Source organism: Mya arenaria, chromosome 7 (assembly GCF_026914265.1).
Source record: "Mya arenaria isolate MELC-2E11 chromosome 7, ASM2691426v1".
Classification (NCBI taxonomy): domain Eukaryota; kingdom Metazoa; phylum Mollusca; class Bivalvia; order Myida; family Myidae; genus Mya; species Mya arenaria.
The window spans coordinates 63,226,355-63,254,206 of NC_069128.1; the positions used below are offsets into that span (position 1 = coordinate 63,226,355).

At 32.5% G+C, this 27,852-nt stretch overlaps 3 protein-coding genes across 3 annotated transcripts; 2 read left to right on the forward strand and 1 right to left on the reverse strand.

Annotated features, from left to right (window-relative positions):
* Window positions 1-4,209: 4,209 nt before the first annotated feature.
* LOC128241669 (uncharacterized) lies at window positions 4,210-12,605 on the forward strand. The gene is made up of 6 exons (XM_052958689.1): window positions 4,210-4,384; window positions 6,462-6,553; window positions 8,499-8,629; window positions 9,839-9,892; window positions 10,114-10,203; window positions 12,206-12,605. Exons 2-6 carry the CDS (start codon window positions 6,474-6,476, stop codon window positions 12,256-12,258), a joined length of 408 nt encoding a protein of 135 aa, XP_052814649.1. The 5' UTR covers window positions 4,210-4,384; window positions 6,462-6,473; the 3' UTR covers window positions 12,259-12,605.
* A 3,610-nt stretch (window positions 12,606-16,215) lies between these two features.
* Window positions 16,216-20,732, forward strand: LOC128241781 (uncharacterized). The gene is made up of 4 exons (XM_052958863.1): window positions 16,216-16,540; window positions 16,725-16,822; window positions 18,995-19,084; window positions 20,415-20,732. Exons 1-4 carry the CDS (start codon window positions 16,356-16,358, stop codon window positions 20,459-20,461), a joined length of 420 nt encoding a protein of 139 aa, XP_052814823.1. The 5' UTR covers window positions 16,216-16,355; the 3' UTR covers window positions 20,462-20,732.
* Window positions 20,733-21,925: 1,193 nt separating this feature from the next.
* Window positions 21,926-26,211, reverse strand: LOC128239799 (uncharacterized). The gene is made up of 5 exons (XM_052956236.1): window positions 26,111-26,211; window positions 25,378-25,469; window positions 24,276-24,406; window positions 23,889-23,978; window positions 21,926-22,851 (listed from the first exon to the last, which is right to left on the reverse strand). The coding sequence occupies exons 2-5, from the start codon at window positions 25,455-25,457 to the stop codon at window positions 22,784-22,786; spliced, it is 369 nt and encodes a 122-aa protein (XP_052812196.1). The 5' UTR covers window positions 25,458-25,469; window positions 26,111-26,211; the 3' UTR covers window positions 21,926-22,783.
* Between the last annotated feature and the right edge of the window lie 1,641 nt (window positions 26,212-27,852).

Sequence of the window (27,852 nt, forward strand, 5' to 3'; positions counted from 1 at the left end):
AGCTCCTATAAATCAAGCTCAACACTAGTTGTTACACTAAGCAACATGGATCCTTGTTCGTTTTTTAGTGTGTGTTTACATTTCAGAATATTTACATTTCATTTTTCTTCTCTCAATATCAGCAATGAAATCAACTTTACTGTAATGCGTTATAACATAATAAAACAGTTTCCATCTAAGCGCAAACGCGGATGTGACTAAGGGCCTTCCCCGGGAAACGTAACACAGAATTACTCCATGTTTATTCTGGATTGAATCGTGATTTTAAACGGCGTATCACCGCCGGGCATATTTTGATTAGATTAGAGTTTGCCCTGTTGTGATGGCGCGTGATATGCAAAGTTGCTCCTAATTATTGTTTTAGATATATTTTGTCATAGTTGAAGCGTTCTATTCAATGTTATTCAAATTCGAGAGACTTCGCTGCAAAGCGGCAAGAAACAATCCAAATACTGTTATATATCCCCTGTTACGAAATTCATTACGGATCAGAAACCATAATTCGGTCCATAAAAATAAGAAAAAAGCCCAAAAGACATAGCGATACATAGTGTCGAAGCTAACTACTAGGCGACTACTACTACTACTACTACTACTACTACTATTACTACTACTACTACTACTACTACTACTAACTACTACTACTACTACTACTACTACTACTACTACTACTACTACTACTACTACTACTACTACTACTACTACTACTACTACTACTACTACTACTACTACTACTACTACTACTACAACAACTACTACAACTACTACTACAACTACTACTAGTGTAATTGGATATATTCCATAGTGTTTATAATAATGATTAAAGTAGTAACAATAATAATAATAATAATAATAATAATAATAATAATAATAATAATAATAATAATAATAATACAAAATAGTAATATATTTATAATAATACTGAGAAAGGTAATAAAAATAATACTGACAAAAATATTTTAAATAATACTACTACTACTAATAAAAATAATAAGAACAATTATAATAATAATAATAAAATAATAATAATAATAATAATAATAATAATAATAATAATAATAATAATAATAATAATAATGATAATAATAATAATAATAATAATGATAATGACAAAATAACAATAACAGCTTCACAATAAATAATAATTGCAAGTGGAAAGCGCAAGGGGAAAAAATTCAATAGTCAATAGTTTTTAGAGAGGTCAAAGAGAAGGTTTCAGAGTGTACAAGAGAAATATTTTCAGGGGGTACAAGTGGAAAGTTTCCAGCGAGTGGAAGGGAAACGTTTTCTTAAAGATCAAGGAAGAGGAATATTTTCAGGGGGTACAAGTGGAAGTTTCCAGCGAGTTGAAGGGAAGCGTTTTCTTAAAGTTCATGAAAGAGGAATATTTTCAGGGGGGAAAGTGGAAGTTTCCAGAGAATGGAAAGGAAAGTTCAAGGAAGAGGAATATTTTAAGGGGGTTAAAGGGGAAGTTTCCAGCGAGTGGAAGGGAAAAGTTTTCTTTAAGTTCATGGAAGAGGAATATGTTCAGGGGGTAAAAGTGGAAGTCTCCAGCGAGTGGAAGGGAAACGTTTTCTGAAAAATTAAGGAGATATATTTCGTAAAGTGCAAAGGTATATGCCATCATAAAATGGAGTTGATAACGTATCCAATGATATTCAGATTTACATTTTCTTAAATCGTATAATAGAGTGCTTCTATTTCTCATCTTATACACGCGTTTCATTTTTTTAATTTGCCAATACCAGCCTGCGGTTTGTAAGCTATTAAAGGTATACTCTACAGATTGGTGCATTTTTTTTTAAATTTAATGCATTATAATGTCTCCCTTATTTAGCCATTACTTATCAAATAGAATGGTATGATTTGTGTACTGATGGTAATTTTTTTAGCCTTTACAAAACAAACATTTTTCAATAATTTGCAACGTGGCTACAAATTCAAAAGATAAAAGAGCGGCAAAATATCGTGTTCTTCTTTCATGCTTTTTGATGAAAGATGGAGTTTTATCAGTGAAATAACAACAAAATGATATTTTCACTGCGAAATGAGAAGTGAAAATATCAACTTTCAGAACTACTTTTAAAATCCATTGTAGTAACTTCCCCTTGATCAAGACAGAACACTGAGCCAGAAAATGTTGGCATATGAAATTGTTTTAACGAAATAATACATAAGTTTAAATTAACATATGTTTGGAAATTAGCAGCTAATTAGTTTATTAGAAAAATGGTAATACCGTTTTTCAAACGTTTTTCTTGATCTTGAATCTGAATGTTCGAGCATTTGCTTTCATACCAAACAAATTAACGACGAAAACAACTGTTAGAACAAAAATAGAATGCTATGTCATCGTTCAAATGTATTTTGAGCTGTTTGTCGTTTTAAAACGTAATAGGAACCTACCGGAAAATTCACATAACATTTTACAGTTTTACATTTAATGACTATAAGCAATAAATAAAATGTGTATGAACGCAGATGGGGTGGTTAAAGTGTGTGGAGTCCGAAGGACTTCATGCGTACTTTGACTAGCCAAGTTGTGTTTATATCATCAATAATGACATCAACCACGCAATTCATTACTTATATTTACACCGATATCTTATTATTTAATTCAAGAATTGTTTAAAAAATATCTTATTTTTAAGAACATCTTTCAGTAGTCCTTTCTCACCCATTCTGTAAAAAGAACATTGCAACGAGTATTCAAATGTTTTTCTGGGTGCCGAAAGGCGTAAAACATTAAACAAATTCTAACGCAAAAACAAATTACATTGGTTGTTCATTAAATTAAGTGTGGCCTGTGAGTAATCGGAAAGTTTTATTTTCTAATAGCATGTTGTGTAACGCAACGAAGGACGAAGGAACAATCAAGACGAACTGTTGACAAAGATTCTTTAATAATTCTTAAAGTGACACTCTTTTTCATAATCAATACATGTACATGTATAAAAGATATTTTTTGAGAGGAACCTTTTAACATCTTACTTAAAAATGCATGATGAAAAAAATATAACTGAAAACATAATAGAACCCCTGTATTTAAAAGCTTAAAACGCACAAATAGTAAATGATTGGTGAGTGTTAAATAAATAGGGGATATTATAATAGGAAGCTTTTCTGGTGACCTGTATTACGTCGAGCTTGGTGTGTAAACACGTATCCATTGAGATATGCATTAGAGAGTGAATATGCTCTGCATATAGAGCAAAAAAATATGTAATTTTAAGAAACTAGAAAGTGCATTATTATTTATTTGGTTATTACTTATTTGATGGATAGTTACCTGTATAGGCTAGATTGTGACTCGTAGAATGTTGGTAGTTTAGCCATAACTTCCTGGGTGGAATCATACCACTCCATGGATCGTGTGTCTGCCAACATATCATTGAAAATAGAGGAAACAGGTTGTGCTGACCCTCTGACTTGCTTTCTGACATCACTCATGATGTCCGCAGCAACAATGGCACTGTCATCTCTGGGATGATTGTGTTCTCCAGATATTTTGGTAGGAATATCATTTCTAGTGTTTATTTTAGCGTTACAGACTCTGTCTACACAGCGCCTTGGCCGTTTACTCACTGAACGAGACGTGATGCAGGTCACCAGTTAACCACTTTATCGTAATATTCCATTTATTATATACCTGCCAATTTAATTATTCCTTTTAATTCTATGTTTTCAATTTGTATTAATTTTATAGCCATCTGTCAATTGCGCGTTTTAATTCGAATGTGTTAACTTAGTCTTTCGTAATGATGTCAAGGGAGGCTACTACAGCAAAACGAAGTCAAAAGTTACATAATTCACTTTATTGAGCAATTTTTTTTATGTTTTAGCAAAATAATCAAATTGCTACTACGAAAACAATTATTGAACGTCACAGCACTAAAAAACAAAACAACAAAAAGCGGTAATTGTTTACGAGTATACACTAATCGTCTTTTCGTCGTAGACGTAACGCGGTCATTTTAAACAAGTTAAATATTCGTGGATCATAATATGCAGAATTGAGGAAGTTCGTGAGTCAATTGCTATTTATATCGATGACGCGAATTCACCTTCTTCTTTGTGTTGTCGAGCTGCTCATATTTATGATCAAAAACATGGATAATGCAACAAGGTTTTACCAGCTGTTTTGGCCACATGATTTTTAGCAACGCGGAAATAGTTCTGAGAGAGTGTATCTTTTAAAATGATATCATTCTGGTTTTTCCCCATTTTTCGAGTCGGAAAGGCGTGGCAAATTATAACAAATTCGAAGCAAACCTGTGATCTGAGTAATGAACGACGTTGCAAGTGAAATATGAAATTCATTCTCCACTAAATTTCATTGTCAGTTCAAATCAGGAGTGTAAACTTCGGAAATTCGTGTGACGCGGTAAGTACTAAGGTTTTATTTTAAACATGTTAACGTTCTTTTTTCTTCCATTTTTGAGAAGTATTGATTAGACGCTTGATGTGCTAGAAGTTTATTTTTAGAAAGTAAGAGAAAAAAATACTGCTTACTTTTTAAATTATTAAATGCACTTTTGTATTGTATAAAGTGTGAATTTTTAGTGGATTTAAAAGGTTAATCAGAATTTAAAATGTTTTGTCATTGAGGTATATTTTAACAATCCGATAATCTCATTGACCTTTGAACGATTTCTTTTAATAATGAAAAGACAAAAGCTTTGCCAAAAGACGTATTAATTTTGTATTAACATAAAGGATAAAAACACATGGCATTCTGCTGAATGTATTTTAAAATTTGATTACCTAATAATGTATATCCGTTATGCTGAAATGCACTTTGATTTCCTTGAAAGCCCAAATTGCACCCTAATTAAATATTGACATTTAAGTCTCTGTTCGATTGTAAGACATTGAATTAGCGCTGAACGAGGGAACTGAGTTGAGTGTGTTTCCTTGAACTTATAGCATCACTTTATGCGCGTAGCTGTACACGAAGGAATCCACAAAAGTAAAACATTTCAGCTAAAGTTATAGAAGTCGTACTTGACTAAGCATGCTGTTACAGACATATGTACATTGACATTAAGAATATAATTATGCAGTTCAATGGCGACAAAGACATATAATAAGACTTATGCTAGATAATAAAGATGTTATGAACATAACCAGGGCTTATTTGTTTGCTATTTGAAGGGTTTATTTGTTGATATTTATCTTAAACCTGCCCATTTTCCAGTACTAAATAAATAAGCCCAGAACGCTCAGAATGTCCCAGATTGCATCATTGTTTAGATAAATTTCATTTGGGGGGGGGGGGGGGGGGTTCATACCCCGTGACCCCCCTTAGCACAGTTATAAATCCAAATGGATAGAAGGCTACGCAGGAGCCACGCCTCTGAACTTAGATATTCTCATATCCTTACAAAATATATAATAAAATACGATACAGATCTCAACGAAAGGTAAAGAGTTGATATTTATTCAATTGACGAGTATTAAAATTGAAAAACGTTGTTGTTGTTGTTGTTGTTTTTCATTCACATCAGTGATACAATGGAAACTGTTGGAAGAATACCTACTGTTTTGATGACCTTTTTCTTGATATGTCTGATATAAATTTTATCATGAAAAAATATGGCACATTCGGAAAAATCAAAAACTCTTAATTTTGCTATCTGAGATTGGCTGATAAATTAAGGTGTTAAATTAATCTCGGGAAAACATTTGTCAGCTATTATATAAGATAATATTTGTATTCGATTGAAAACTTGAGACTGACCATAGAGAAAAGAAATTCCAAAAAGAACAAAAATGCTGCACAAAATTACTTCGACTTAGTGTGTGTTCACATGGGATTTAGAAACAATTCTCTGCAACATTTCACTTCTTGATATTTTGTTCTTCTGTTTGTCCGTAGAACAAGCACACATCCTAATAATATCATTTTTTATTGTTGATGGCATTGTCATTTTTATGAATATTGAACAATTCATTTAAATAATTTGACCCAATTCTTAGTTTAAACATCACATTTTACAACGATTGTGAAAAAAGTTATTATAACTTATATTTAGTCACTCTCGCTGGAACCGGAGTACCCGGAAAAAAAACACTTGTCCGGCTTGGTGACCACTATCCAAACTAAAATGCGTCTAGGTCGGGAATCGAACCCGGGTCGCCTGGTGAGAAGCACACAATTATATTAATGATCAATTATCAAGGCGAAACCTAGCTATTAAACCGTACCAAAACAGTATTGCATATGGACTATGGCGTCATCTTTGGTGGCTTTGACTTGCCTAGCCAGTGTTTGAAATGTATACGTATGGTTGATTTGTATATGTTTATATATATATATATATATATATATATATATATATATATATATATATATATATATATATATATATATATATTAAAAAACTTTTGTTATTTGTATTGTGCGTGTTTACAGCCAGGTCTTTGTATGTGCATTACTTTTTATACTCTCCTTTTTGCAGATTAAACAGAAGATGAGGCTCTTGGTCATGTTGATTTTGGTTGTTATTGGAATGGACGTGATATGTGTATCTGGAAAGTCTTTCCAGTTTTCGTAAGTTATAATATTTGCATTTATGATGCAATACTATTTTAAAATATCTTCTATTATAAACGTCAGTAGGCGGTAAGCAGTCATCATCATGGTGTTAATTGATCAAATGTATACATGATAAAACAGGATGTTTTTTATGTTTAATCTTAAGCTAGTCTTTCAAAAAATCATAAGTACGTAGATTATGAAATATAATGTTTTGAGAAAAAATATGTATTTTCTATATAAGGAATCAAGTATTATTTTAAATCGTGAATATGAGTAAAATCTAGTTAAATGAACATGCTCAATGCATGAAATGTCTTTAAATGTCATGCATTGTTCATACCGCAAAAGCAAAAACATAATTTTTCGTCGGACTTTAATTCTTGTATTTATCTACTTTCTCGAATGCAATGAATTGTTTATTCCGCAAAAATTCACGAAACATTTCTTTCATCGAAATTAAATTGTTGTATTAATCTACTTCCCCTGATACAATTGATTGTAAAAAAGTTGGCCAAACAATATTTTTTTCAGACTTTAATTCATGCATTTATCCAATTCCTCCGATACAACGCAACGTTTATACCGCAAAAATTCGCGAAACATTATTTTCTGCGGACTTTAATTCATATATTTATCCAATTCCTCCGATACAACCCATCGTTTATACCGCAAAAATTCGCGAAACATTATTTTCTGCGGACTTTAATTCATATATTTATCCAATCCTCCGATACAACCCATCGTTTATACCGCAAAAATTCGCGAAACATTATTTTCTGCGGACTTTAATTCATTTATTTATCCAATTCCTCCGATACAACACATCGTTTATAACTGAAATTTCGCGAAACAGTATTTTCTGCGGACTTTAAATCATTTATTTATCAAATTCCTCCGATACAACGCATAGTTTATACCGCAAAGGTTCGCGAAACATTATTTGCTTCGGACTTAATTTTTTATATTTTATCCAATTTTAAACTGCAAAAGATCGCAACACATTATTTCCTATCTTACCTTTTATCATTAAGCTGCAATCTCACAGTTTTGACCTTTTTTATTGTTTATTGTCTCAAAATCAGCTCATATTTGCATCAGTACCTTTAGTCATATAAAATAACTCATCATAAAATATATCTTATCTATTTGGTAAACCGTCGAAAATTTTAATTTTCGTCAAGCGTTTGTAATGCTCTTAGCCATAAAAACATCAATTTTAAACGTGCATAGTGATGAAAGCTACAATCAGCTCTTTTGTCCGCAGTCTTATATCATAAGTTTCTAGACAGTTACGCAAAAAAGTGTCTAAAATTAAAAAGGCAGTCAAAATAATCTATCTGTGAGAGTGCAGTTTCAATTTTTTAGAATATCTATTGCTGACTGCAGGTTTAATTTTTGCTGTAATAACTTATATTTCACTATTATTATGTCTTGTATTGACTGTACTCCTAAGCTATCTTCAGCGGAGGGTCAAAAAATGTTTTCTCTTGTTTGATGTAGTATATCCAAATGGCTCTGAAGATATGATTCATTGTTTTTCGAAATACGATTATTGAGTAAACGTAGCTGGCCGTCATACGCATACAAAGTATGGTGTTTTTTTGCAAACTCAACATTTCATCACAAACAAATGAAGCTATTTCAAACAGATGGAAGAGCAATACTCATTTATATTTTGTTTTCAGATACCAATTTAATAGTATCAAATAACAACATCGAAGGAAATAAGCTTACCTTCTGAGACACTAATCATTAAGTGCCGTCAATTCTGTTCAGTTTACAATTTAGTATCAAAACAATGAACACAGTAAAAACTAGAATTGCTTTTATTAAACCGGATGTCTTTTATTTGGGAGTAATGAGATAAAACAATTTGAAAACAGCAGTATCACCTTTTCTATGGAGTGTCAGCAAACACTTAATCGTATATATGATATATTCATAAAACATATTTCAGACAAAGCGTTCGAAACTTCGGAAAACATTATTTATGCCAGACCAGTGACCAAAGAAAGATTTTCCAGCGGGCAATACTGGCCAATGCATGTCCATCATCCTATACGAAGAAGAATACAGGCGTTGAGAATGGTAGGTGAAGATTTGTTAAGCGTTCAAAGGGGAAAGACATTAGATGATACAATTGCAAGACAAAAAAGTGTCAAAACCATAAATTTGACATTGTTGTATGAACCGCATTGAATCTTACTTACTAAATTAAATGTATTACATCGTTTACGACACATGCATCTTTCTCATTTTATGCGCATTTTTCCAATTCTATATATATGCCGTATATCGATCACCTAATTTTAAATTTAATATTAGCGTCAGTATATTTATCTTTATTCATTAAAATATTTGATTTAATCTGGGAAACCATTATGAGCTATTTCAAAGTAAGTTTAACTTATGATTTTAATTGTTGATTTATATTATGTTTGCTTAAAAGTACTTATGGTTTATTTGTTCACCTAACTTTACGCTCCTTAACGGTATTTTTTCCATCAATAATACTTGATTCCATCATCAAAAACGTGTTGCTTGCAGTTGTATTCAATATTAGCGCTTTATTCCAAATATATCAAAGGTAGCCTACTAAAAAAAGATCAATCGAGTTTACGTACGAAGCCGAAGAAGACAGGCGGATTTTTTCTCCAGTCACGTGGTCGGCATAAGTTATATCTCAGTCATACGTTAAATGCGGCATTTGCACTCATATAACAAAACCAAGCTTAACCGAGACATTATCTAGCTGCTTGTATCTTTTATATTTGAATACGTGTTCTTTTTGCTTTGTCCACTTTTGTGTTTGAAAACGAGGCCCATATAATGTATAAGAATAATTATAATTATGAATAACTATTCAGGATCGTTCGGTCATTTGTGGAATTCGGTAATGTATTTGGTCATGAATCGTCCATGCAAAGCTGTATTTTTCACTTATATGACGCGTGTAGTCTTATAGTGTATTCTATTAACTTTGTACCACAAATTACGCTCATGTTCAATTATGGTCAATTCTTAACACGATAAACTGCATCGCTCTTGAAGAATCACATGTCGAGGTTATAAATTAAAATGTTCGTATTGAGTTAAGATAAATGAACACCTCGAACGCTTTCGCTAAATGATGTAATAATTTATAGTGCGTAGGCAATAAGTGAAATAATTGTAAACTATAACTTTAAATAGATTAATTGGTCAAATATTAAATGGATTAACCAATTGGTAATCGTGGATGTTGAATGCGTTGACTATAGTGAATAGGAGTTACTATCCGTTTCAACTGTGTTTCAGATGTATTCATGATGTTCGTGGACCAGACCCTTTGCAAAGAGACAGGCGTCAAGCGTAAATGTTCTTAATGAATTTAGATAAATACACACTTGGATCCTTTTTGCGGCTCGATTTATTTAATTTATAATTCGTGTTTTTATACAATTAGAAAGCGTCTTGGTACCTACAACATCTGGAAAATTCATTCCAATATAACTATGTCGTATATCATTCTACATTAAACACACTAAACTCAAATAAAATTTATCTTCAATATCGTTTAAACTGCATTTCAGATTTCCTCATGCCGTTATTTGTCGGAATACTTTGCAAAGATACAGGAGGCTGGCTCGAGAAGTGGGTGCGTAAATACGTGGATGTTGATGGTAAGAATTAAACGGATATAAGACGCTACTAAATAAAGTCTAAACGATTAAAAAATCACACAATCATATGAAAGAAAAATCATTATGAGTGCCATTGATTGCTTAGTGATAAGTTCTTGGTACGAGCCATACCTGATAGATTAATTTGAAGAAAATAAAGTTTTAGAGATCTAAAGCTATTGGTTTGTAAATAATATCAAGTAAAATGAGTCTGGCTGGAATTTCGTTCTAGAAGATATTTTGAAATTCCTGAACTATGATGAGGCCAAAGATGCACTCACACAGATTGACCATATTGACAACGTTTTTATTTTATGTCTTAAAATGAGCCAATGTCTGCGTTAATGTCTGAGATCCAGTAATATAAGACTACTGAGAAAGGATCAGATAGCAAGTTCCATTATTGATGTTTTATGCCAAAAGCTATTTTTTTAAGCGTGAGTTACGGCTTTAGCCCCAAAACTTTCGAACGTTAATAGTGAAAACTGCGAGCCGATAATTTGTCAGCAGTCTAATGTCACTTGTTTAAAGATATTTACGCAAAGATTAGTTCATTCCAAGATAAATAAAAAGTTGTCAAAACGGTCAATTCTCGAGATTGCAGCTTTGATGTAAATTCTTTTTTTTATATATATTTTTGTCTATTAGTCTACCGTTAGGCCGTTTTCTTAGTATTTGACGGAAATGACGTAAGTGAATCCAGTCACACTGAACCTTTTGATTTATTTAGTGTAAAATAAACATTTCCCCAGCCCCATGCCCAAGAAGAGATCGGCACTAGGGTGAGTCACCGTCTATTATACGTCAACACGCCAGCGATTGTAGGGAATAAGTGAATGAAAATTGAAAAGGACGCCACTTCGGCAATATGTTTAATAATCCGTCATATCGTTTTGTGTCAAGCGTGAGCAGAAAGACACACGGGGTGCAATGCCAGCATAGTATCGAACAAACCATCAATTATGAAACATTGACGCCGATTCTTTTTAGAGCAGGAATACATATACGAAAATAAAGAAAGCGAGTTAGTTTACCTTTCGGTGTTCTTCCTTGTAGTTAATTTCAATATGTTTGAATACTCAAAAACACCGATTCGCTTTAAAATACACTATAATCCAAATTCATAATACCACTTATGTTATACGATTGAACACTGCAAATCTCGAGTAGTTAAATATTAAATCCCAGTAATTGCGAAAATAGTTTGTACCCGCATGTGTAAAATATTTTGTTCTCGAGTGACATAATAAGATGTTTTACTACGCTCATGTCTACACATTTCTCAGTTTTATGATACTGCCATATAGGAATGGCGCCAATGATTCAAAACTGGCGGATAATTCGAAAATTCGCTAACGTGTCATGCTCTCTGCTTCCTCACACCGATGTACGATTAATATGAATGACTCTGCAGTGGCGTTCATTCATGTCTTACCACGATCGCTGGCTATGTGGCCTATAATAGAAGGTAGCTCACACCAGACCCCGATCCCTTCTGGGATTTCCCGATATAAACCCACACAACTAGTCAATCAAGGTGTTTAGAGTTACTCCATGCACCTGCCACATTTCTGTTCTCAAAACCGGTGTTTCTTGAAAACAAAATACCGGCGGTGCAAGTTGTTAACCAACAATGTTTGACCGTAACAGATTGAACTAAAAATGAAAATAATCACCAAGCAATAAGATATATTTTGAAAATATCAAAGTGGAATAAGCAGACAAAAATACGAGGTACATCAAGCACATAAACATTTGTACAGTTCCTGGATTTGATTGTATACAGGTTTACAATTACTGTGCAATTTATGGCAGCAATAATTTGACTTTTTAAATATCTTAATATGCAGAGTGTAACAAATCTAAGCTCTTCGGATATTTATTGTACTGTCTTAAAAATGTTTTTTTTTTCTTAAATGAGCATACGATGTTTCATTTGCAGGAAAAAATAAACCAATATGGATAAATGACTAAAATGTAAACTTGTTTCGAATACTTTCAGAAGATGAGCAGATATCCCCTTATGAAGAGAGGTGGTATTTTCACAGAAACTAACTATCGAAGAACTACAAAGAGTTTATCTACCATTTAGATGATAACCGTCTCTGGTCTTGTTTTACCAGTATCTGGATTGCTGCTGAACCTTTACTGTATTATTTTTTATTAAAAGTCAATATTGATTATCAGCCCAACTTATTGTTTCAAGTGCTAATTGATTCTTTTAAAAACAACGAATGATCTTTATGTCATATGCCTTGATATGCTTGCTGTATTTTTACCTACTATATCAAGTATTTTTACCTACTATATCAAGTAGCAAGTTCTCTGGGTGTAAAGTAAATACATACCGTCATTTCAAACCAAAACGGTATTCCTCTCCGGAATCGAACCTGTTAATTCCATAAATTACATTATACCTATTTGACACAGCTTAATAAATATTTATATTATCATTTGTACACACGTTATTCTATTTCTTGAATATTTTGCAAAAATGCAGATACATACTGAAAACATCAGACTGATAAAATCAAGTTTAATATTTATGCAAAAAGCTACAGAAACATGCTCAGTAGCAAATTGTTTACACATAAGCCCAGTTCAAGCTGTAATCTCTATGTTAGCGCTTTGCTAAATTCTTCGGCATTTTGAGTACAAGAAGGACAACTCCTCTTCACGTTTTGCTCGTTTCAATAGAGAATTATTTATCCTTTATATATAGGTTCTGACACGAGTTGTCATTTAGTACAATATTTTACTTTACGAGTTCATGAACTTTGTGAGTAAGCGAGCCTGTGGCGAGCTTACTAACAACTTTCATGGACGAGTTTATTAAAGATATTGTATTACATGACAACGAGTGTCAGATCTTTTTATCACATGCTTAAAACTGTGTTTATTACCAATTTAGTTCCACTTTCTTAACCCATTGTTCGACAGCCAAAGTACTCAGAGTGGAATGTCATCGATGCGCCATATAAATAGTTTTAAATGGAAATGACAAAAATAGCTATCAAATTTTAATTCTGATTAAAAAGTCACAAATATAAAAATGTGCAGTAAAATATACAACAAGATGAACAACGAACAAATTTAACCAAAAAAAACCCCACAATAAATACACAATTTGATGACGTCACTTTGTGAGTACATGCATTTACGCTGTAAAATGTGACCTTTATTGGTCTGTCAAATTTAACTGTATGCACGGATTTAAACGTTTTTATTCGCTGTCGCTTTCTACGATGATTTTGCAGCGTTTTCTTAGTGAACATGGAGTTTCACAAAATGCAGATGATTACGGCGAAGCCTTAGTCTGTACTGCCTGAAGGTTGATGTTAAAATGTTTCACATAGAATGTTTCCAGCAAACATGATATTTTTGTCGTCATGGAATGTGAAAAGAGAAGCCTGTGCTGCGGAACTCGTATTTGTAATATTGGTAACCGACATCTGATTAAACTGGCAAGGAAATGATATTGATTGCATATTGCCTGTGTTTGTCAAGATGTAGATGTTTGAAATGTTCTCGTGTTGTTTGTCACTAAATAAATGTGGCTGTATTCGTTGACTGACTGAATATTTCTGTCACTATTGATCTGCATTATCTGGTTTGGCTGAACATAGTTATCAGATAGATTTTGAAAAAGATGCTTTCTGGCACTATGATTCAGTAGCCATTTGTCTTCCGGAGGTCCTACAGCTTCATTATTTGTTGGCGTTTAAACCATTTTGTTTACAAACAATGCGGAGGGATATCTAGGTCGCGCGTGATTAGTCTAGCCAATAAAAGCAAATAATATGTTATCTTACACATTTGTAAGATAACAATATTCGTAATAGGTTTATTACACGGTAAACAAAGGTGAGCATGTGATAAATGCTGTATCTTGACAAACATTTGGTTCATATCAGTTTTCCAGCAGGGACGTTAAACGGGGTCTCGTGTGATAGTGCTTTATATTTTGGTACACGTTAAAGAATCTCACTAGCTCTAATCAGAGTACCATCTTGTTTGTGCAATATGGCCCACAACGTATCAAGCCTAATATTCTAACTGGCCGACGCCGATGGATAAATTTCCATGTGGCGTCGTATATGAATAATATTTTAAAAACTACAGGGTCAGGCCAAGTTGTCGATACTGTTTGGAGGCACAAGGCAGGGACCCAAACGACAATGAACAAGGGGTACAAAAACTCCTAGAACAGACCACACTAGAATCAAAACAGCTTGACCGATAAATGATGGGATTACTGCCTTGGAACACGAGTCGACTAGGGGCCTCACACTTGTTTCAAAATGTATCAATATTAAAAAATGAACATATAAGCCTCATCAAAAAAACGGTTCTCTTTCATAGGCTAAGAAATATTTCATATCTTTTCTGTCAAAAAAGTTATTTAGCCATAAACGTCACTTTCTTGTTTTTTAACATCGGTTGTAACCCGCTATGATCCATGTGAAAACTTCCTTGAAATCACGTGATTTCTCACCCTGACTAACAGAGGCACGGTCCATATACACTTTCGGTGGCTGACTGGCTGGTCCTTATAATGGCATATGACACGCAGTGGTCTGTGTACTATTTCTTAAATATATATTTGTATGTATATATACATATATATATATATATAAAAATTCATTTATTTTGCATGTGAAACATGTGATTAAACACGTTTAATTTGTATGAGTGGAATACCTACTGTCAATGATGTCTTAACATCGATAAAGCACAATATGTATTCACTTACATCGAAATAATAGAAAATGACTTGGTGAATTATTCACAATATATATCTATTACATTTTGCTGCCACTGTGTGCAAATAAAAAAAGCATTTCATGTGTTTAATTCATTCAATGTTTAAGGCCTTAAGTCCACATAAGCCAGTCTGTGCCCTGTCGATCGACATTCCACTCAGGTCAGCCGACTGCCACCATTAGCGATTTGGTGTTTATTTTGACGTATCGCCAGGAACTAGCTCATACCCCAGCAAAGAATCCAAACATGCAAATTTGCATTGGTTTAACAAATGAACGACCAACTGAAATTTAGCTTTCAATAACGCTTACATGAAAAAGATTGCGAACAAAGGTATGTTTTCAAGTGCCGTAACTTACTTATCGACACCGCTTTTGGGGCGGTTCAGTCTGACATGAATGCGTGAACTTATGTCATTTAAATGATTGACAAGTTCGTTTCGAAAGGGTAATTTGCAACAGAATTATTGCAACTATGTGTCGTTTTTGGCTATCAACTTTCTCCACACAATTGAAAAACAATTCAAAATATTCCGTAGGAATGAATTTGAAACTGTTATAAGCTCCAAACACCAAACATCATTACGTGATGTTGTACTGGAAGTGTCCTGAAATTGTTGTTAGGAATAACAATTTACATTGAGCCAACGAAGGATTCTAAATCGGAATTCATATTATATAAGCGGATAAAAACACAGATATGTTCATAATTCATGGCTGTTTTCAGTTACTCAGAACGAAACCGATCCAAAACAACTAATAAGCTCCTCGGTCTTTCGGACTGTATTTTTATTATGAAAAATAAATTAAATGGTTTTTATGGTCACAAATAGAAACACAACCCGATGAATACATGTGATATAAGTGTAGGTTGTATCTTTACAATTATACATATGTTTATATCAAATAGAAAATAGAACTGCATATAAAATAAAATAGCAACGATAGCAAAAACATAAGTACCTTTTGTTTTAGCATTCAATTCAAAATATGAAATATATAATGATACTTATGTGGAAAACTTATGTGAACCATACAAAACATCAATCATTTACGTCTAAAAGCCCGCTGTCTTAAAAGCATTCAGAGATTCGATTATGTTTGACTTCAAAGCAACAGAACAACGGTAACACTAATCCCCTAAAGGATCAAATCAATAGACAGAGACATCATTATCATGCGCTGCAGAAATACGATTGCATAATTTCGAAAAGCTTTTCCTTGCTATATCAAGCTGATTCCTCGTGTGCGGACAGTTGATCTAATGTATTGAAAGTTCCTGGAAATTGGCTGCTATCGTTTTAGACACAAGACCAATATATATCGACGAGTTCACAGTATTGTATGCACATCACAATTAAGTAGAACAAACGGACAACGGGAGAAAACATGTTTAGAATCCTTGCAGCATGGATACCGTTATATTTCTTAGTATGTGTTTGTTTCCAAGAAAGTAGGGGAACACAAATCGGAACCGTTTATTACGGCGGTGTAAAGGGGGTCGAACTATCTTCGACGAATAACACTGGAAACGTTGATCATAGAATGGATATAATGGATAAACCTAATTCTCCGTATGTATTACACGTTTTGTACGTAGTAAACCATATTATAACAATGTCACATAATTTATTAAAACCATAGATAGCTTTTTTTACATCAACCGTACAAAAACATGATTCAGTTGATCATGCGCTTTTTCGCGCGGTTTGGAAACATACGCTTTTCTTATGCAATGTATTTCCCCGCTTGTTTCAGAACAGTTCATCATTTTGCCAGACATGGACTCTGCAATCACACGAATGGGAAGGTTCGGTTTTACAAGGCCTTGGGAAAACACTTTCAAAACATTTCAGGTACTTATTTGCAGAAGCATCCTTAAAAATATTTTAATCTCAATTATTCCAATTAATTATTTTGTTTTCATATTTGTTCCTATTTAGTCCCATTTGATTTAAAAAATAAACAGTCTCAAAGAAGATAAAATGCGCATGTGAATAAGTTATTCAATGATAGTTAATAGTTTTAATTACGAAACTTGTGAAATAAAAATAATACCCATAAATACAATCTGAACATTAGCATTATTGACAAACAGTAATAATTTGATGGAATAAACATTGGCCATACACATCAAACATCGCACATATATATGTATCTATTTCGGTAAATGTTTACATATGAAAACAAAAGGCATTCCAATGGGTGCTAAATATGCACCTTTACTTGCAAACCTCTTTTATACTGCTATGAAAGTGAATATATGTTGGAAATATCTATGTCTGGAGATCTTGCCCTTGTTGATAAATTCAAAACACTTTTAAATATATTGACCATATTCTAAGTTAAGATAATCCGGTATTTACAGATAATGTTAAATTGATATACCCTTCACAATTGCAAATTAATAAATCTAATACAACATTTTTAAAATCATCCTATCAAGATCTGCAACTCGAAGTAAGGAAAGATAAATTGAATATCACCTTTATGATAAACGTAATTATTTTAATTCTAAAATAATGAATTACCCTTTTTTAGATGGAGATGTTCCTAGTTCACCATCATATAATGTTTTGTTTCACAGTTGAAAAAGATCACTATAATATGTACATGTGTTAAAATAAATCAACTCAGGCAGTGAACTTATGACGGAAAACTTCTAAAAGAGAGATGTTCCTAGTTCACCATCATATAATGTTTTGTTTCACAGTTGAAAAAAAATCACTATAATATGTACATGTGTTAAAATAAATCAACTCATGCAGTGAACTTATGACGGAAAACTTCTAAAACAGAGATTCAGATATCATAAATTAAGGAAAACTTTCTCAAATATTGTTAATGGTCATTATAATATCATATCAAAGTACAATTGAAGTCTTAAATCGCTGATTGCTAAATGTACTGCTCACCCCGATTTTAATGGTGATGTAATAATAAAAATTCGTAAAATTCAAATTTTATCAGCAGCTATTTGACCAGATAGGCTCAATGAAAAGCTCGGATTTCATTTTAACCGTGGATATAACGGCAATACTTTAAAGAGTTCTTGCCTTTTTGTTTTTGTTGATGAATATCTCATACAAAATATAAGATTGAATATGTCGTCCTTACATAACTAAACTTTCAGTGCTTTGGTTTTATGAAGATAAGATTTTGCAGATACGTGTTATCTTTAAAACAGTTTTTGGCTTGCGTGTGACGTCTATTTTCTTTACAATAGTACTTAGGTAATCATTTGATAGAAAACTTTAGCAAATATATGTCTTGTTTTTTTCTTTTCAGGATGTTTCTTTTTTTGTTCTCAGTTTTAGTACATTTTCATTATAAAACCCTATGATAACACAGTGTTGAACCTAAGGCAGACTGTGATATTCATAGCTTTGAACAATAACTGCACTGAATCGTTGAAAAGCGATTGCATTAGGTACTACAATTGTATTCCTTAATCTGCAGATAGACTTGGGATCCTTTATCATTGCAATACTTAATATTAACCTATTAGTTTATAATTATATGTTTTATTTTTAAGTTTTCTCAAGTTAATGCATAATCTAATAAGATTTGCCTTTTAGGTTTTTACTTTATTCTGGATTGTTGGGATAAGAGTAAGATTGCGCACGCAAACTGGTTTAAATCTCCAGTAAATTTACATTTTACTGACTGTTCCAAGGCGGTACCTTACAATCCTTGATAAACTCATCTAGTTTTCTAATATAGTACATCAGCACTGTTTTGGTTGTGAAGTTGTGTGCTGTTATTCCATGTTTATTGTTTGAGATTTGGTTTGTGTTATACGTCTTTGGCTTTAACCCTGTGCCATTAAATGGGGTTTATGTTTACACTTTAAGCTACTGAGCTTGTTTATGTAGCTTTTCATATAATTATTTGTATGGTAGTCATTTTAGGTTTCTGCTTTTTTGTTAGTTGATGTGTTTTCACGAGATTATTTTAGTTAATGCATACTGTTTTCATTCATGTTTGATTCTAAATAGGTAGAAAGATAGTTCGTCTCTATATTCCAGCTACGATGATAATCTACTTCGTCCTTGACCTTTGTGAGAGAAAAGATGAGATGCTAGACAGCTGGGTCAAAGAAATATTTGATAAAGACGGTTGTATTACACGTTGTGTGAATTGTACAATTATATATATACTTTACTTCAAAACTTTACTTATAAATCAAAATGACCCACGACTCTTTAATTTATTTAGTAATGTTCAAGTAATTAAAAAAGCAAACAAATATTATAATATTCAGGCCTTTATAAATATATTGAAAACTTATTGTTCATTGCATATGTTTCGGATGCTTCTGTTAATTAACGATTGCCTGTTTAGTTTTGCAGTTTGTCATTATGAACATATTTCGTGAATGCACGTTGAGTGAAGTCCGTCTTCGTGCTTTACGATTGCATTGATTAATAATTGTTTTAAAAGATGAACTACTATTTTTAAATAGTAAATGGTTATATTCATACTCATTTTTTTGTGAAAGATATTGAGGTAATTCACTACAAACCTGGGGAAAACACGTCTTCAGAATAATTGCACGTAGTATAAAATCGGCTGTTTGAACAGCGGCATCATCGATAACGTCACTTGTTTTATCGACATTACATACACGTTAACGCAATAAAAAAAACATTTGACCAATCACAATCGTCGTTTATAAAAACCAGTCTGAGAGGTGTTTCGAAGATAATGCGGTTATCGGAACATTAATTGAAGTGTAGGAATATGCGTTTATCTAAGGAAGCAAAATAGAAGTGTTTTGTTTTATCTATACCGGCAACATGAAAAGCTGTAATTAGGAGTTGATCATTTTTACGAGAGCATATTTTTATCAGATTTCAAATTAATAAGCATTTATGTTTTCCCAGAAATGTCTTAATACACAGAGAATATGTTTTTGAGTCAAACTTATCGGAACTGCCCTATCAAAAATGTCTTGGGGCTTGTTAGTTTTTCGCATAAATATTGTGTTGTATGCAGCTATGTTAATCAGATGTATGCATTTGTGTAACCCGGAAATAAAATTCATCAATTATTTTTCATTCTTTTCTGAATAACTTTCTTATTTCACAAGATATCATCAAGAAAGCTGAAGACATTGTTAATAGGTAGTCTGGGGCATTTTGACATCAGAGCAAAGTAATAATGTCGACAGACTTTTCCGAAATAATGTGAATGCTTTTTGATCCAAATTCTGATAAAATCTTCTTTTGTAAAACTAATTTAACTCTTTACTCTCATAAAACATGACACCAAGAATAATATTATTCACTCCCCAAAAAAGATAATGAACCTTTCAAACGTTTTCGTTTTAACGTTCCCCATCCACTTTTGCATTTTGGCCGGCCTTAAATAGTCTACGGAAACAATATTCTCGAATTTGCAAATTCCGATACATTGTCAATAATACAGCTCTGTTTGTATTTGCAGGTGACGGTTTCATCAGTCACTTCGAGAAGGATCTAATTAGGGATTGATTATCATGCTGAAAGCGGATTGGCTTTGAATCGATCGTCAAGGTTGGAACATAGTTGTCTGTGAAATAATCACCATGTCGGCGATTGATGTGGGAGATAAAAACAGTTTCCTTGTTTATTGCGATGTAAACCCGATGTTTGGAGCCATTTGCTGAATACGGGCAGTTTATCTCAACGTTTTTCTTTTGATTTACCAGGGACAAATTACGAACGATTTATATTTTCATGTTGTCGTAATGTGTTGTAGTTGTAAATAAAAAGTGACAACCTATTTCTTTATTACCGGTGCATATGTTCTGCTCATATTTAATTGGTTCAAATTTATTTTTATGGTGTAAGTCAGATTCTGTGTAAGACGCTGTCAATATTGTGTTAAAGTGTTGAAAAAGGTTTTATTTTCAAAATAATTTTGAAACTTGATTGCTATCAATTATTACAAACGTATCTGCTTGTTAAAGTGCTCGCAATTCAGCCCCAAGATCGAACTTATGAACAATTATCGTTGAACATGTTAGATTTGATTGATGTGAACACAAAGGGAACATGCAACACGTTCAATAGTCACGCAAGGTTCCGGATATACAGTTTGCAAGAATGCATTACATTTTATTCATAAGTGGTTTTTAAACATTGCTATTGCATAGTACATCATATTTTAACTTGTAAATACTAACGGCTGTGTCATCATCAAATAAACACATGGTTTTGTTATGTTTACCTTGTATTTAGTTCCAATATTCTAACTAACTTTTTGTTGGACACAAGTTGTTCACAGCAAATTGAGAGCTTATTTGAAATCGTACATATTTATTGATAAACTTTGATTGTTATAAACATTCAGAATTTGCGTTAATCAGAGAAATAACTTATAGTCTAAGATAAAAATATTAGTGTTCACTTCGAATTATATTTATGTGATAAGCCCTAGGTAACCAATCGGCATCTTTGGTCAACCGATTATACCAATTGTTTAACAGAGGTCGTAAACAAATTGCTGGCAATCATGAGCAGGTTGACAGTGGTCGGCCTTATAGTTTTGTTCAACCAATAGTTTGGTAAATAACAGTATATAATGAGTATTGACTTAGACGAATAACAAAATATCATGTATCCAAATCACATTAAATGCAAACCTGATATTTAATTTTCACAGAATTGAGACGTAGAGTTAATTGTTTGAATCATAACGTAGAGTTAACGCCCCTTGATAATTACTTTCTCACTTCATCAGCCAACAGACATGGCGAACAATATTGCATGCTGTAAACAATGTGAACAGAAAGAAATGACAGTTGGGTAGACTAAATTCAGGCAACTTCTCTTTTGTTTGAAGATAACACATTTCTTAGCTTATTAGGCAACACGAATTAATGCTAAAAACAATTTTCGACATGGACATAGGTTCTATAATTACATATACAAACTATAATTCCGTTACAATAATTTATTCACGTATTTCTTCAAGTAAATAGTTTGACATAGTTTTTTTTATATTTTTTTTATATAAATTCTGATGGTGTTAAAGCTACACAAAATGCAAGATGATAAATTAAATTAAACATCGTATTGCAATGATTAAGACTAACAGTTTGGTAATTAACGTGTATGACAGGTATTACAGAACATAACAAGGCGTGTCACAGCCGGTATCGAAGGAAAAAAAAATAAGTTAGCAGTGCGTCGAACCCTCTGCACTTCTAAGCACTATAATTTAAAGAAACACTCGCAACAAATGAGCATTAATATATATGAGCCCGCCCCCCCCCTCCATCTCAGCCCATTAAAATGCCATTGTGCGAAAACTTAACAACTTGTTTTTGCGTGTACGTGTTTATTGTTTTATAAAATTGACTCTTAAATTAGTTATAAATGTCAATTAGAATTTTCAGTGTCCCCCTCGATGTTTGCTATATATATATTGTTAAGTAACTGTAACAAACTATAAATGGGTGTATTGTACTATTATTAAGACAATGAACTATTTAGGAAAGCATTGTACAACAAATAACAATTAAAGAGAAAAAATATTAACGAATGCTGTGTAAATATATCACACACATTGCACACACATATCACAGTTAGAACGTTCATTGGTCGTGAAAAGAGTAATTAAGCAAATAACATAAAGAAGAAGGCAAAATAGCCCCTTTTGCTCCTAATTAATGAGTTTCTAAAACGTATTGACCAGCAATCCAAAAACATCCCCAACAACCAGAAGTGTCCAATAATGGCTGAGAATACAATACGGATTGACCAGCAATCCAGATCCTTGTCAAACCAGACCGGATGTGTTCAAAAGTACAACTGGAAGCTACATTGTATCTATTTCGTCGATAGTTCGTTGTTGTTGTAGAACATGTTCTCCTCAAAATGGGATACCCGTCCATCTTCTGAAAGTATATGAAATCACTTCATTGAACGTTTTTTATTTATTTTTCTCCAAAACGTCTGATTCTGAGGCATGTGATATGAGTAATCATAAATAAACTTTTTCGTTTTTGAGGCTATACCAGGACAACTGTCGCATTACGATTTGACAATTGACGACAATATTTGCAAACACTCGCCCAATATTGAAAAACTCGGGATTCGTGGAACGGACCATTTTCATAGGCTGTCAAAACTCGTCTTAATATGGGAATACTGTAACTTGTTTAACAAGGCGCCCATTTTATTGGAAATTGATTGCCTTATTTTAAACTTACTTTGATTTACTTACCTATAAAATACTTTAACTACTTTGTACGGTTTGATTTTACAGTTGCATTTAACCTTTTGGTGGATTTTATGACAATTATTTTTTGGAAATCAACAAAATGAACGACGAAGGTAAAAACAATCGCGAACACATTTTTGGAAATTGATTGATTTATTTTAAACTTACTTTGATTTACTTGCCTATAAAATACTTTAACTACTTTGTACGGTTTGATTTTACAGTTGCATTTAACCTTTTGGTGGATTTTATGACAATTATTTTTTGGAAATCAACAAAATGAACGACGAAGGTAAAAACAATCGCGAACACAATTTTAAACGTTTGGCAAACGATTTACGAATAAATCACAAAAATATGCTTCCTTAGACTGTACATTGCAATCGGCTTTATTCATAATGATGTACAATGTCACTATAAAGAATGCATGTCAAATTCATCAAAGTACAGTCAGAATCCATGATCAGCTTTAATTAAACTTAAGGTAAGGAATTAGAATGTTTTTAACCAAAACGTCGTAGCATACGTAATAGTTATTTACTAAAATACTTATTTATGAGGTGTTTTTAAATCTGCCAAGTTGTTTGCCCTCGGTCAGCAGTATTGGCCTTTGCCCTTCGGCCAATATAACTAACTTCGGACGAATAAGTGGGCTACTATGACATCACCTAATTAATGGCATTACAATATAACAACAGCAGTTAATCTTACCATCAGTATCCACGTTTTTCAGCACCCAATCAGCAAGCCAGCCGCTTGTATCTTTGCAAAGGGTGTGGACTACGTACAGCATGAAGTCATCTGAGAAAAAATCAACTTAATTATACAATGGAAAAAACCCCTTCGTATTTCATTCGATAACTTACTTGTGATATATCTTATATATTATACGTTCTTAATTGAAATTACTGATACTAAATGATAACAAGTTAGCACAACATGTTTTGCAAACATTATAATATAAATATGTCATTCAGAATATTAATTCTTCTGTACACGCAGCTTCAGACTGAAGTGAACTAATGACATTATGTTAGCCTATTACAAAGTCGTCAAATGCTCTGTTTTGTACAAGCTTCTTCTAATATAAATACAGACCATTGTTGAAGCCCTTGTTGCTCTGCTTATCAGATGATGAACAGACCTTTCCAAGTAATGCCTTCTGGAGCATCTGTCTCTGGTCTTGAGTCTTGCACAGGTTGTTTTCTCCGAACTTTTGGGCACTTTCTCTGAATACCAAAGCAAGAACAGCAACATATTATTTCATCTATTACAATTCGCTGAGACTCATTAATTTAATTTATTTAAAATCTAATGTAATCTCTTATGAGGCATTAACAAGAGTGAATGTATGTACTTGTATATTTCAAATAAAATGTATTAATATTATGCGCATTTTATGGAATTTAGTTTTTGTTATTTGTAAAAGACTGGATATACATTTGCCAGATACACTATTCTTTGCAGTTAATATGAAGTAACACACTGTAAGGTCCGCAATAATTATACTCTACGAAATGTGATATTGAAAGACATGTTTTAACATTCAGATTTCCTTAAAGAAATATTGCATCAGTTTTTAATTATCATGAAGGTCAAGTAATACCATAACCTTTCAGTTATCCTTTAAATTCATACAGGATTATATAAGCTTAATGTATTCTTCCATTAATGCTTATGTTTATGAAATGATTAATGCTGAAAACCATGTTTATAAATAAGAATGCAATAAATACTGTTTGATATATATATATATATATATATATATGTTTTACTGGACGATAAATCAACACATTCTTTTAAAATATATGTTAACGAAAATTATAAATCGTATTCCGTGTTTATTTTTTCATGATGTTACAATCCCTTCTGCTAACATTTACCCGAGTCTCAAAGTCCCTATGATAACGATGATATGAAATATACTTTTTTCGTATGAATACATATTCGAAATTATATTTTGTCAACTTGAATTTCAGTTTTGGTCAGTTTTCGCCGAAAATTTATTTTTGGTACGTCAGCTGTCAAACATTAGTGATTGTAAGGGCTGAGCCAGCAGACATGATACACTTTTGAAAACCAATCTAAGCCAGTTATGTTTAAAAAAAATTAGTACGCATTATCAAAGCGTTAATATGAATGCTTTAAATGACAATTGCAAATTTACAACACTGGTTTTATTGATTAAGCTGCTACTTACAAATAGTGGAAAGACTTTCCAGATGCATATAAAACGTCCATTCCCAAAACAACCAGAATCAACACGACAAAATGTGCCATTTCCTTTTTAATCTGTAAATAATAGCACATTTAAACATACCGCTATGCATTTCAATAAGTGTCATTGTTTTTAAACAATGGAAATAACCTAGACAAAACCAAAAGATAAGGGTTATATATACTCCCTGTTTATATTGGCAAGTTAAATACCTTTCAGACACTGAACGAGCGACATGCAATGTTATAAAACAAACTAAATCCGAATCCCCAATATTATTACTTTGCATGCATTTCACGCTTTAAAAGATCTCTCTAACCTCAGACAATTATAACGTGCAGTGTACTTTATCACAGCAGGAAGTCATTAATAAATAATACAAACTGTGCAGTTACAACGATCAACAAGAGTCAATATGATATTGACACAATTTAATTGCAACGTGTTGTTATGTGTGGGTTAATGAACACAATATGAAGATCACAGATTAATGTTTATGCTTTTGTGAAAACAATATTATGAAATCCATTATTTGAATCTACCTTTCATCATCATGATCAATAGTTTAAAACTATTTTTTACTTGTATAAAATATTAAACATAAAATAAATATATTTTGAAAAATATGAAGCGTTAAATAAAAAATAAATCCTTTTGAGCTTTTAAATAAAGTTTTAGATATCAAATAGAAAAGAAATGTCATCGTTTGAAATACCTATTTTCCTTAAATAAGTTTATAGTAGATACTTTCCCCGTTCTCCTACCAATAATCCGCACAAATAAGGAAGTCTATTAATAAAACTCAATGAAACCTTGTAATGAAACTGATTGTTAGTTAGAATGAATCTCATTTTATAGTAAAGACTTCATTTATTACTCAGAGTATAGATTTTGTAATCACCCAGTACGCCTACCGGAAAATTAAATTAAATCACGTGACTTCTTCCACTAATTGCTTAGTAATCAATGTATTGGTGAGAATTTAAATGCACGCAATGATAAAATGCATTTCTGTGGTAACACACGATTCTAAATGTCACAATTTGACAAAAGCTAGTGTAACATTAATTGATCCGAAGAAAAGTTGAAAACCGCGTAGTAGTACTAAATAAGTATATGAAAAATGTAATTTGAAACTCTCATTCATGATAGATACCAGATGGTATGTGTGAATTATAATAAATATCATATTATCATAATAATCAGTTAATACAGCAGGTACAATGTTTATGTCGCTTCATTTGTATAGAATGTCGTTTGCACTCTCCAAAAATGAAAACGGACTCAACCACCTTCGTGTCTCATCATTGTATAACCTTAGACTGCAACGACATTAGTATAATTGCATTGTGAAGGGATGATATTTAGTCTTGTTGTACATGTCTTATCCCAATAATCTTATTGTCCAATCAGATAGGTTGGATAGGGTACGCGTACATATAATAAACATTTAATGCTCTACTTTAACAGGTAGTTGTTCAATTTGTAAATTTAAAGTACATGTACAAATGCTCGATGAAAAAATGTATGCGAGTAGCAATGATATGACAAGAATGAAATAAGGATACACTTTGCAGAAATATTTTAAACTCAGTGCAACAGTTTACATAGTATGGCTATCAATCTTTATAATACTATAATGGAAAGCCGAAAATGATGAATTTCAAAGTCAATTTCAGGTGTAGTAGTTTGAGTTAATCCTGCCAGAGACTGTATCTCCATACGAGGCAGGGCTGCTCTCCACATCATGCATATGGGCGTAGAGACAAACATATAAGGCCAATGTCATAAGGCGATGACATAAAAGTACTTCACGTATACCTCTTCCTTTCAACTTGATGTAATGGAGTGAATATTAGTTGATTTCGGGGACTTCAGTTTGCTTTTGTTTCGAAGAACCCAATATAAATATAATGGATTGATACTGCAGAAACAGCATATAAAGTTACAATCTGAACTTTAAAGTCACTTTGTATTTAAAAGTAATTGTATTTTGAACCACTGTCAGCGGACGTACCACCGATTAAGAGGTATTCTTAGAGTTAATCAGTGCCTATTTTGATATGTGAATGCTCGTAGTTTCAAACAATAACTGCATCGTGAAAATCTTTGCATTAGGCACTCTGAATTGTATTTCTGCATTTACAGATAGTGTTAGGATCACTAAACATTGAAGTTCTTGGGGTTCACCTTTTAGTTTATTATTATTTGTGTTATTACTAAGTTTCCTCAAGTTAATGCATACTTTGATAAGATTTACCTTTTAGTTTAATACTTTATTCTTGATTGTGAGTGAGTAAGTGAGGTTGTCCACGCAAACTGGTTTAAACCTTCCAGTAAATTTACATTTTACTGACCGTTCCACGGCGGAACCTAAATGCCGTTGGTAAACACCCCTAGTTTTCTTTATAGTATAATATGCACTTTGTTGTTTGTGGAATTTTGTGCTGTTGTTCA

Coding starts and splice junctions, on each gene's coding strand:
- LOC128241669 (XM_052958689.1), top strand. CDS start 6,474: ATGAGGCTCTTGGTCATGTTGATTTTGGTTGTTATTGGAATGGACGTG. Junction 6,554..8,498: donor GGAAAGTCTTTCCAGTTTTC/GTAAGTTATAAT, acceptor AACATATTTCAG/ACAAAGCGTTCGAAACTTCG. Junction 8,630..9,838: donor GAATACAGGCGTTGAGAATG/GTAGGTGAAGAT, acceptor ACTGTGTTTCAG/ATGTATTCATGATGTTCGTG.
- LOC128239799 (XM_052956236.1), bottom strand. CDS start 25,457: ATGGCACATTTTGTCGTGTTGATTCTGGTTGTTTTGGGAATGGACGTT. Junction 24,407..25,377: donor GGAAAGTCTTTCCACTATTT/GTAAGTAGCAGC, acceptor TTTGGTATTCAG/AGAAAGTGCCCAAAAGTTCG. Junction 23,979..24,275: donor CAACAAGGGCTTCAACAATG/GTCTGTATTTAT, acceptor ATTTTTTCTCAG/ATGACTTCATGCTGTACGTA.
- LOC128241781 (XM_052958863.1), top strand. CDS start 16,356: ATGTTTAGAATCCTTGCAGCATGGATACCGTTATATTTCTTAGTATGT. Junction 16,541..16,724: donor ATGGATAAACCTAATTCTCC/GTATGTATTACA, acceptor CGCTTGTTTCAG/AACAGTTCATCATTTTGCCA. Junction 19,085..20,414: donor AGAAATATTTGATAAAGACG/GTTGTATTACAC, acceptor TTGTATTTGCAG/GTGACGGTTTCATCAGTCAC.